This window comes from Pteropus alecto, unplaced genomic scaffold (assembly GCF_000325575.1).
Source record: "Pteropus alecto unplaced genomic scaffold, ASM32557v1 scaffold669, whole genome shotgun sequence".
NCBI lineage: Eukaryota > Metazoa > Chordata > Mammalia > Chiroptera > Pteropodidae > Pteropus > Pteropus alecto.
Genome location: NW_006442554.1, coordinates 301,164 through 313,111, shown reverse-complemented (window position 1 = coordinate 313,111; position 11,948 = coordinate 301,164). Strand labels below are relative to the sequence as shown.

The 11,948-nt window shown below is 49.1% G+C and overlaps 2 protein-coding genes across 2 annotated transcripts in view; both read right to left on the bottom strand.

The window, feature by feature from the left end:
• SLC35A2 (solute carrier family 35 member A2) overlaps positions 1-6,629 on the bottom strand; it is an 8,948-nt gene extending 2,319 nt beyond the window's left edge. Inside the window, exons 1-4 of the mRNA XM_015597750.2 lie at positions 5,431-6,629; positions 3,848-4,030; positions 983-1,134; positions 7-41 (exon numbers count right to left, since the gene is read on the bottom strand). Coding sequence (XP_015453236.1) covers positions 7-41; positions 983-1,134; positions 3,848-4,030; positions 5,431-5,521 — 461 coding nt within the window. The 5' untranslated portion in view covers positions 5,522-6,629. The remainder of the gene's footprint in view (positions 1-6; positions 42-982; positions 1,135-3,847; positions 4,031-5,430) is intronic.
• Positions 6,630-6,776: 147 nt separating this feature from the next.
• PIM2 (Pim-2 proto-oncogene, serine/threonine kinase) lies at positions 6,777-11,649 on the bottom strand. The gene is made up of 6 exons (XM_006922744.3): positions 11,389-11,649; positions 11,144-11,253; positions 10,429-10,479; positions 8,647-9,019; positions 7,975-8,151; positions 6,777-7,876 (listed from the first exon to the last, which is right to left on the bottom strand). The coding sequence occupies exons 1-6, from the start codon at positions 11,447-11,449 to the stop codon at positions 7,713-7,715; spliced, it is 936 nt and encodes a 311-aa protein (XP_006922806.1). The 5' UTR covers positions 11,450-11,649; the 3' UTR covers positions 6,777-7,712.
• Between the last annotated feature and the right edge of the window lie 299 nt (positions 11,650-11,948).

The window sequence follows — 11,948 nt, the reverse complement described above, 5'->3', positions numbered from 1 at the left end:
GAGAACAGGGCTGTGGTCAGGATCTTCAGCTGGTATGTCACCTGCGAGTGGCATGTAGAAGGCACTGAGGGCTGCCCTTGACCCCCAACATGTTCACATCGGGGACAGCCCTCACTGTGGAGCCCCAGGCATAATAGGCAGACAGGGTGGAGTAGATGACAATAACAACAGCAAAAATCTCAAGCTACTGGCCACTCACTGAGACGCAGCTAAACAGCTCTGAGGTGCCTCCCAGAAGGTGTACAGGAGGTTGGTTGTGCAGAGAAATCCTGGGCCACACCCAGGCCCACATCCCAACCCCATTTCCTGGCTGTGTGATGTAGGAGAAAGCACCTGCCCTGTCTGAGCCCTAGACATTATGTGCTAGAAAATATGGCTGGTGTATGTGAAACACCTCATGTAGTAAATTAATGAATAGACATCATGATGACAGAGGTCTTGATCAATACCTGTTGATACAAATGAGCCAACCACACAATAATGTCAGCAAATATGTACATAGCGCTTACTATGTGCCAGGTGTGGGTCTAAGCACTTCACCACATAAATTTGTTCATTTAATCCTCATGTATGAAGTAGGCACTATTATAATGTCCAATTTAAAGATGAGAAAACTAAGGCACAGAGAAGTTAAGTGACTTGCCCAATATCACACAGCTGAAAAGTAGCAGAGCTAGGATTTGAACCCAGGCAGCCTGGCCCCAGAATTCAAGCTCTTTAACCGCTTCACAAGGCTGTCTGCAAATAGACTAAAACTTATCCATCGCCAACCAGGGGCTCTTCCCAGGTATTATATCTTTTAATTATCCCAGCATCCCAGTGAGTAGCTATTACCATTTCCATTCCCATTTCTCACAGATGAGGAAACAAAGGTCAAGGGAGTTCCAAGGTGACACAGCTCTTGCTCTCTGCAGCCCCCTCCATATCCTATATCCCCCACCCCAGCCAGTTCCTCCGGGGCCATGCTGGGCTTGGGGCTCACCTGGAAAGTGGCAGCAGGCAGGTTGGAGATGGCAACATACTGGAGGTTATTCTGCAAGGTGTAGATGAGAGAGGGCACTGCAAGCTTGAGTGTGTCCACATACTGTACCAGGACAGCCTCATGGAGGAAGAGGACCAGGTGCTTCACGTTACCTTCGTAGGGGGAGGAGAGCCCTTTTTAGCACCGACTACCAAAGATGGGGATTCTCTGAGGGCCGAGACTGGGCCTGATCTTGTGTCTCCCCAACCACATTCTGACCCCCTGAAGGCTAGAATGAGATCTATGCTCTCAATTTCTCTACAGTACAAGCACATCTCCAGTAGGCCTTTTGGATACTCATTGAATGGACACAGAAGTCCATTAACACTAGATCTAACACTGTGTCTGAGAATCACAGACCATATCTTACTCATCTTAGAGCCTACCTCCCTGGCATAAAGCCCCATTCAGGGCAAGCACTCAGTACACATTTGTACAATGAATTAATCAGCATCAACTAGGAGCTTGTGAAGTAGAAGCCCTAGGAGTGTGGGTGGAAAGCTGTTTACCCGAGGGGAAGTTTTAGACTTGAGTTGTAGACTTATCCTAGCTCCTTACTGCGAGCTGCCCAAGGGGCCATCTCTCATTTAGCTGAATCTTTCTGTCAGCCCTACACACACCAAGCAGTTGCCCCCACCACACGGAAGAACGCAGGCTTGACTATTAAGCACAAAGTCTAGTTGGGACCTGCTCCAATCAATAAATAAGAATACTTTCCTATATAATAAGGCCTTTGTAAAGCTCACCCCACTTTTTTGCAGTTCAGTGTCACTCCTCTGGGAAAACTCCATAACCACTGCACAAGATTATCACAGGAACTCCTGCTGATGCTCGCTCACAAAACCCTTCCTTTGCCCTTCATGGCATTAATCCCAGGAGTACTTATCAATGTCTAATCCTTTGCCCAAATTTTCTGGGCTCAGGGGTTTTGGTGTTCAAAAATTTCCAGGTGTTAGAAAAGTAGCATGGTATATATACTACATGTCTCACATAACACATCTCACATATATGGGGCTACACATAATCAAGTATATTCATATTCTCACCAAATGAGAAAAATAAACCCACAAATATACAGATAGCCCTACATCAGGTCAGGCCAAGTTTTACCATCAAACTAATTCAGGAAAAAGAAAATTGGGCAGTAGGAGGTTGAAATTGTAGATAAGAGATGAAAGCCTTGATTAAATCTGCAGCTGTTTGTTTCTAGCTAAAATAGTCCTATGAGAGCAAGATGCATGTCTGCACTGCTAACGTACCCACTTCCACAGTCAAAGAAGGGCCTGCCATGCAGTGTTCACTCAGAAGTATCTCGGAATCAATCAGGAACAGAGCAGGTGGGTCCCTCAACTGCTGCCTCCCAGGGCCCTTGAGCTAATGAGTGGGTAAGAATGTCTCATTCAATATAAGTGCCAAGGGCACAGCCACATACAATGCCTTTATAAAGGACTGGTCAACATGTTAAAGGCCTTCAGGGAGGTGTTTACATTAGTAGATAAATCCAACTTACAGGAAATACAGAGGACAGAAGAACATATTAAATGATACTACAGGGAGGCTGTCAGCAAAACCCAGGTTACCCAAAGTCTATAAGACAAATGACCTGATTTCTTCAACAAATTAACTACAGAGAGAGAAAAACAGAGTTGGAGGGAAACCTAGGAGTTAACAGGCCCAGAAGACATCAACTAGTTACAAAACACTGACCTTGATATAAACTTGATTCAAACAAATTTTAAAAAACATTTATGACATTTGAGAAATCACTAAAAAATCTGGACATTAACTGGATATTTAATTATTTTATCAACTTTTAAAAATGTATGATTTTTAGTTACTGCAATTTTAAAATATATATATCAAAATATATATTCAAGATAATAAGGGATACAGCTGAAACTTATTGGATTTTGTTAATCAATGTCACCATAAATATAAATTAATTTTAAAAAGATAATAAGGAAGAATTTACTTCAAAATAATACTTCGTGTGCAACATTGAGCAGGTCCTCAAACAACACTGTTTTGTTCAACACTGCTGCATCATAATGTTGATGAGGTGCCTAGGAACTTAACTCGTTTGTATACATTAGCCTAGTGGTCCTCAATCTTTTTGGCACCAGGGACCAGTGCTCCTATGAGAATCTAATGCCTGATGATCTGAGGTGGCACCGAGGTGGTGATGCTATATCAGTCTGCAGCCTGGGAGCTGGGGAGCTCTGCATTAGCCTATGGTAAAATTGATTTCATTATATGTGGTTTCATTTAGTCACAGAACCTATTGATGACGTTGAGGACTTACTGTACTTCAATATGATAAGGTGTGAGAGAGGTAGTAGGCAGACATATAGATTGGCAGTGAGTGGATAATCATGGATGGTGTTTAATGGCAGAGTGGCCATGAGTTGATAATTGTTGAATCTGGGTGATGGGTACATAAAGAGTTTACTACTTTTTTATTCTCTCTGATTTTGTGTTCTAAATTCTCCATAATAAAGTTCAAGAGAGTGCTCACTTTGGCAGCACATATAATAAAGATAAAGAGAAATGAATATATCATGAATATAGGGGTCATATGCTACTTATGGGCACAGACTGTCTCACTTGTACAGTCACCTCAGGCCAGTTCCCAGGGGTTGTGGAGTATAGTGTGGGTTCAGCTATTCATAGCTGGAGGGACAAGGCAGCTTAGCTGCACTTACACACTCCCCAGGCAGTTTCACAGACACATGTGAGTGGGGTAAATGCATGCACACACACATGCACACGCACACAAACACAGAGTCCCACCCACCAACTCCAGTGCAGCACCCCTCTGGCTCATACCCCTCTTCTGTGCGAACAGCAGCAGCAGGCAGGTGAGACCTTTGAGCACTTCGGCCATGACCACAGCAGTGGTAGCAAAGAAGCGGTCCCCAGGCAGTGTGCGGGTGTAGCGGATGCTGAGGATGAGGGAGGCATTCTGGACCACCAGCACGGCTAGGGATATGTATTTGAGGCGCCGGTGAGCTGTGGGGATGGAAGGAGCAAGGGGGAAGAAGGGGTCAGAAGCTGTTGGGGTACAGCCACATCACCACCCTCCCCTCTACTTTCTCGATCAGGATCCTCCTAACCATCGCTGCTTCCTCCTTCTGCCTGCCTATCCTGACCCAATGAGGGTCTGACTCCTCCCATTTCCACTGCCTCAGTCACAGGAAGAAGAGCCAGAAAGGGAGAAGTGGGTGTGGCCCATACCTGGAATTCTTGCTGAGGTGTCAGGAAATGGCTGGGGCAGGCCCTGGACACCCTCTCCCTCTACCCTGGACAGAATACCAACTACATTCTGAACATTTATTGAGTGCTTACTGTTTGCCTATCAATGGGCTAAGAGATTTATATGGATTACCTCGACAGACCTCTATATCACTCTGATCTCTGAAGGAACTATAAGGATTCCCATTTTATGGAAGAGCAAACCAAAGATTTATCCAATGTTGCTTCTACTTAATGAGGGGCTGTCCCTCGTAAAGAATGATACCCCCATACAGGCAATGAAACCACCGTGTAAGGCATGTCCACTCCCTAAGAAAGTCTTTCTCCCATCTAAGAAATTATTTCATTCCCTTGCACTCAGAATGGTTTCCTCAACCCCTCCCTCCCATGATGACTGACTGACTCCTCCTGACCCAAAATGATCTAACAAATATAAGATATTATTCCCACGCTGTCCTAAGGACTGAACTCCATACAGTTAATAGTTACTTCATCAAGAATAGTCTGGTTCCCTCAATGATATAAGGAGATATTACCCTACACTACGCATAGTCCAGTCCTCCAGCCACCGCATCTCTTTCTCCAGCCAAGGAATTATTCCTTGCTCTATTCACACAATGAACTCTACCAGCTACAAGAAAGGGTCCGGTACCCTCAGAACGTCCTTTCTCCTCCATATAAGGAAGGACCCTCCCACTCAACATACAATGAGCTCTACCGCCATTAAGAGGGGCCCCAGCAGAACGGTCTTCTCCCCATATAGTGAAGGACATCCCTATCCTCAAAATGGACTCTCTAAGTCATATAAGGAAGGAACCGCCCCACCGTAACTCACAATAGCCCCTGTCCCTTTACAAGGAAGAAACCATCATCCTCAGGATAGCCTCTCTCTTCTATAAAGAACTCTTCTACCCTCAGAATACTCTTCCTTCTATATTCCTTCTATAATGAGAAACTCTCCAACCCTAGGAATGGTCTCTTCCCCGCCCCCAACACACTCACAATGGTCTGTTCCGTCCTCCCCCCGACACCCTGTCACACACACAGGTCGGTCCATACGGGATGCTCCCCCTCGCCTCAGTGAAGAACCTTCCTGACCCTCCAGCGATCCTTGACCCCTGCCACGCTGCCGACCTCTCGGCCACAGCCTGTCTCACCCGCACTCACGGTCCCAGCCTCCAACGACCCCGCGGAGACCGTCCCTTGCCCAGCCGCCCCGGTGGAACCGCTAGACCCAACCGCTGCCATGTTGGCATCTGTCTGGCCCGTCCCCTCGGCAACAGGCTAGTTCCGTATCCGTCACTTCCGCTTCCGGGATGAGGTGGGGCGAGGGAAGGGTTAATCAGAACACGGGCTTTTCTTGTCTGTTCATGGACACGGGTCATGACAGCGGCCTCGGGACTTACAAATTCCGTCAGGATAGGGAGACCGGGAACGCGGCCGATTCAGTCTCCCACTGTCCCTGCAGTCTCTTCAGCCCATTTCCATTACTAGACCCGCCCTCGTCTTCATCGACCCTGCTTTCCATTTCACCCGCCCACCCTGGTCTCCTTGGTTCGGTTGCCCCGCTTCAGTCTCTTTATTGGCACCATTTTCAGATGGCACCGCCCTTTCTGCATCAAAACTCCTAGCTCTTTCCTGGTTAGATTGAAGTTCCCCCCTTTTCCCGGCGAGGCCCCGGCACCTGGAGAGCCTGCAGACATTTGGGAGGAAAATGAGACTGAGGGGGCGGGGCAGGTGAGGGTCCGGCAGGTTAGCAGATAAAATTAGGGAAGTTTAGGATATACAAATGAAAAGGCACAGGAGAGTTCAGTTGAGACAGAAGGGAGGACAAGTGAGTCACTACTGAGGATGGAAAAGTGAGAAGGAACAGGTAAGCCAGCAGGTGAGAGGCTTACAGGTTAGCTTTTGAAAGCAGGGTAGGAGAGGGCACAGCTGAGGTCGGGACAAGTGAAACCAAAATAAAATAGGGCAGGTAAGTCAGAAGTTGAGAAAGGCGAGATGAGAGGGATGAGCGAGTAAGAAGACAAGGGAGAGATGAAAAGGAAGTAAAACTGGATATTAGAAATCAAGAAACGCCGGGAAGATTTCTGTCCAGATTCAATTCTGGCCCCACCCTTACCAGTGCCCTGAAAGGGCTTTTCTTCTTCCATGGGGAAGGGAATGACTTCCTCCCTAGGGTCGAGGAAATGGAGTTTTTTCTGACCCTGAGCTAGCCATCTTTAATTGGGCATATGTCCCAAACACCTTCAATGTCTATCTCCAATGGAGCCCTTCTACACATACTGGAAACTACATAAGAGCTGGGGGTGGGAGGAGTGGAAGCTGTCAACAGTTTTACTTTGTGGTCCTGCTTAAATGAACCCATAAGAGATCTTTAGGATGACACCGCAAGACTGAGGCTTCCTGAGAGCAGAGGTGAGATCCAGTCCATATCCTTCTTGGCTCAGCATGCAGTAGATGCTCCACAGATGCCTCACTGCAACTACAAATGGCCAGTCACTTGTGATTCTATTACATTTATTAAATAGTGGGTTTCCACACATGGCTTTTTAAATAATCCAGGCAAGGGGAGAAGGGAGAGGATGACACAGTTTGGAGCTCCCTTCCCCCAATACATAGGTATTTACATTTCAGCAACTGGACAATCCTGGCTCAGGAGGAGGCAGCAAGAATCCAAAAAAGGTGGAGGGGGAGGCCCCAGGAGAACAAACAACAAGACTTATTTCCCCCACCCCATCCCCCCAAAAAACCATCCACCCCATCCTCGTGGACTCTGGTGGTATCCATCTCCCATTCCTTCCCAATCATGGAAGTAGGGTTCTCCTCACCAGAATAAGAGCACTTGGAATAACAAAGTAGGATCCCCTCACCAAAAGGAAAAAAAAATTGAATAATAAAATTGAAAAAAAAAATTAAAAAAAAAAAAAGCCCTGGGATAACAATAGGGCATTACCTCCCCCAGAATAAGCAACCCTGGGCTGAGGTAGGTAAGCAGCTTGACTGAATATGGGACCCTAGGCTAGAGGAAAGGGTCCTGTCACTAAAATGAGAGCTGCTGGGGTATTGGAAGGAAAGCACCCTTGCCCAAGTTAGAGCACTTGAACTAAGTTTGTGTGGTGGTAGCAGGAGGTGCCAGTGTAAGGGTTGTAACACATCAGAATAAGAGTCCTGGGGCTCAGAATAGAAATAACTTCAACCAAGTAAACATCCTTAGCAAAATGAGAAGGAAGTCCCCCCTCCAGAATAAGAAACCATAAATTCTGGGAGGAAGGCTCCTTAGTAGGATTGGGATGGGGACTGGGCAGACTTGGCTTATGTCTTCTGACCCCTGATCCCTAATCTGACCCTAGTAACACTGGATTTTAGATGACCTGTAAAACCAGGTCAACAGATGTCCTTCTATCCCTATCACATGGCCATGGGATGGCTATCCCAACTAGGGCAACAGGGACCAGGCCATAGGGCTGGGACCCCCTTTAGGGGTATTGGGGGGTGCATCCTCGGCTGGTGTCTGCATCCAGGGGTCCAGCCGGATCTCCTCCAGTGAGGGTCGGGCAGAGGGTTTGGGGGCCAGGCACCGGCGGATTAGGGCACAACAGTCTGCAGGTCAGAAACACATAGGAGATTAGCAGTTAGTTGGAGGCACCAGTCCCTGGGAAGAATGGAGATCACTGGGCTAGGGCCAGTGAGGGCCTCACCTGGGGATACATGGGCAGGGAAGTGTAGCTTAGCTTCCAGAATCTCCTGGTCCCTCTCGAAGGGAATGTCCCCACACACCATGTCATAGAGAAGGATACCCAGTGACCAGACAGTGGCTGGGAGTGCATGGTACTGGTGATGAGAGATCCACTCCGGGGGGCTGTAAACCCTTGTCCCTGCACACAAGCCAGAGGTTAGACCACTCTCTAATAATACTCTTCTCCCACCCCCCTCCCCAAGAAGTATGGTCCCCTCACCAGAATTAAGAGAACTCGCTATATGAGCAGGGTCCCCTCACCAAAACAGGAGCTCTTTAAATATAATAGCAGGGTCTCATGAACAGAATAAGAGCAGTTAAAATAACAACACAGTCCCCTCACAGAAGAAAAACACTTAGAAGTAACAGTAGGATCCCCTTACTAGAAAAAGAACACTCAGGATAACAGGATCTCCTCACCAGAATAAGAGCCCAGAATAAGGTCAAGGCACTGTGAGAAGATGAACTTTAACAGAGGGAAAGCTTGAGTCCCCAATATTAAAAACCAAGAACTTTATAAAGGTGCAATGTAGATCAAGGGTGACAGGACACCCAAACACTGGAGGTCAAAGGTCAAAAGACCATAAAGATAAAAGGTAAAAAATTTCCCCACTGAGATTTAGGGAAGCCTTACCATCAAAGTCAGTATAGGGTTCATCATGAAGCAGGGCACCGGAACCGAAATCAATGAGTTTGATACAGTCCCGGCGGAGGTCTATCAGGATGTTCTCATCCTTAATGTCACGATGGACAACTCCACGGGCATGGCAGTGCTGAACAGCTGCCACTACCTGGGCAAAGAGGCAGCGGCTTCGGCCTTCACCCAAAGGGCCCTGTTCTGTGATGTAGTCAAAGAGATCCTGGGCAGGCAAAGGCCGCTCAAGGACCAGCATGAAGCCCTCGGGTGTCTCAAACCAGTCAAGCAGGCGGATCACACCAGGGTGTCCACTGCCTCCACCCACCTTCCAAAGTAGTGCCACTTCCAGTGGGCATGTGACCGAGTCTGACTGTGGGGGGAAACGGAGAGAAAAAGGAACACAGAAATCAGGCCAATAGCTCTGAGGCTGACTTCTCACCTGAACTTAAATCATAGCCCCTTAGTCTATATGGCCTTGAACAAATCACTTCCTTCCCTGAGCCTCAGTTGCCTCATCTTAAGGGTCAAATTCAAACACCCATTGGGAAAGTGATTTGAACCAAAAGCCTATGCACATCTGGCCGGTAATAGCTTAGTAAATATTTGAAGAACAAATAAAAGCGGTTCTTAATGAAATACACTATTTTGTAACATTTTATCTGTTTTGTTCACTGACATCTCCCAAGAGTTTGGAATAGTACCTTATGCACAGTAGGTGCTCAATAAATGTTTGTTAAATAGATAAAAGCACTTTATAGCATGGCGTTTGCCACAGAGTTAGCACTCAATAAATACTGTGTAATGGTTTGTTTTGTTCACTGACATAGCTCAAGCACTAGAACAGTGCCTGGTAACAGGGTAGGGCTCAATACACATGTGTTAAATAAGTGAAAGCAATTAGTAGAAAAGGACCTAAAAAAACCAAGCTCTCAAAAGATATTTTGCTAAGTGCCTAGAATTATGCCTGGCACATAGTAGGTGCTCAATATACTTTTGTTAAATAGCTAAAAATGAATAACTGTAAAGGAACAGGCACAAAGTAAGAACTCAATGTTATCAAGTGATATTTTGTCACTGTCACCAAGCATCTAGAACCATATTGAATGAAAGCGATTAGTGGGACTTGGAATACAGTAAGCTTTTTTGATGAAGCAAAGCCTGAGGCATACAGGTGATGCTCAACAAAAGGCATAAATGTTACTGGTCACAAATACCGCCCCATTCTAAAAGTCCCACGTGGGCACATGGACTTCCAGATGCAGCCTTCCCGCCTGAGGTGGGGCCCTCTCCTGGCCACTCCACGGACTTGCACTGCTGCAGACAGGTTTTCTCACGGTGGTGAAAATTCCGCTACTGCGCAGGCGTAGGCTTCCCAGCTCCCGCTAGGGGGCGCTCCCGCCTCTACAACTGGCCCAGACCCACCCTGCCGTCCGTTAGCACGCTAAAGGCAGAAAGAAGTAGCCACCATCACCATGGCAACCGGTGACCTCTGCCCCCTTTTCCCCACCAGCATGCCCTGCGGGCAGCCCCTGAAGCAGCGTTTAGAGGGAGGACAAGAAAGGGGGGTTAGAGGGGAGAATCCAGGGCTCTAGAGGAACTGGGGTGAGTCAGAACTGTGTGGAGGTGTGGATGTTACCACAGGAGAGTAAACACGGGCTGGGAAGAGTGATCTCGCTGTTACAGGGCCCGGGGAGGCACACAAGCCGTAGAAAAGGGGGCAAGGGAACCCATCGTCAGCCATGGCGCCGCCAGGTCAAAAAGGTCTCCGAAGATACTCACCAGGGTGGACCAGCCCAGCACGCGATTCCGGGGGATCACTTTGATGGCCACCTGGAGAAGCGGGCTGGTGAGGGGGCCGGCAGATGACCCCCAGAACCCTCCCAATGCTGAGCCTCACTCTAGTCTTTGTGGCCCCAACCACACCACACGACGACCCCCCAAGGAGCCGGGGCTTCTCCCCGAACCGCAGGTCCCCGTGACCAAGTTCACCTCTCCCACCGCCCTCAGTCCTGGGCTCTCCCTTCTCAGGCTCTGGCTCCCGCACTCCAGGTCCTGATTTCCGAATTTCCTTACACCCTAAGCGCTCCATCTTCCCATACAGACCCAGGATGCCCCAACTCTGTCCCGGGGTCCTGGTCCTCACGACTCCATACTGTACAAAATTCCCCAAATTTTAGGTCTGGGCCCCCACCTTCGAAGGCATATACACATCCCCTGGGTCCCAGGGTCTAGATTCCTCAGGAATTCCCGCTCCCCAGTCCCACTCCTTGGTCCTCCTGAATCCTTGCCCTTCCCCCACACGCCCACTTGAGTCGCCCCTCCCCCCAACTGGGGCACGTGCGCTCGAATGCCCCCAGCAAGCCTGGCCCTCGTTCTCAGGACTCTACCACACACACATTGTGGGCTTATTCCCGGTCAATCAGCAGCTCAGCCCCAAGCCTCCCGCCCTCGCCATACGCACACCTGACCCTCCCCAGACCCTCGTGGTGGATACCTGGAGTCGGTCTGTGACGCGATGTCCTGCGAAGACCGTGCCAAAGCCCCCCTTACCCAGGAGAGGGCCAAATCGGTACTCAGCTTCGAATGCTTCCCGATCCTTGCCTCCTACGCAGGAGGAGGCGAGGAAGTCAGGGTGGCCGCGTGCTGAGCCCCACCACGACCCCTACCCCCTCCCCCTACGCGCTGCCCTCCACCGCTTCAGCCCGCCCGGCCTGGTAGCTGAAGAGAAGCCTCGCTCACCTGGCGGCGGCGTTGGGGTCACGGGGGCTACCGCGAGCCCCTGAAAAGGCTTGCTCAACATGGAGGAGGCGCTGCGCAGATTGAGCCCACCGAGCCCGCAGGGCGTGGACGCCCGGGGCAGCGAGGCCGGGGAGCTAGGACTGGGGGGCGCCAGGGTGGAAGACAGGGAAATTGGTGGCCCAGAAGCGCCCACAAACGGTGCACCGATGAGATTCGCCGAGCGCGCCAGCCCCAACGCTACTGAGCCGGGGCACGCGCCTCCCGAGAGAGTCGCCCTGGGCGATAGCCCCGCCCACTTGGCTTTGATCAATCCGGACGCGGCACCTGCTGTACCCCAGCCAATGGGAGGCAGACCTTATTTGCATACCACCCTCAACGTTTCAAGTGCCCGCTTATGCAAATATGTGCCCGGATCTTCGTTGGGGTGGGGCCTGTATGCAAATGAGGGGGCGCGCGAAGAGGAAATCAGTTTTGGGAATCCCTTTGCAGCAACTGCATTTGTTTTGGTTGTTCCACGGGTTGTATGTATGTATGTATGTATTTATGTGTGTATGTATGTG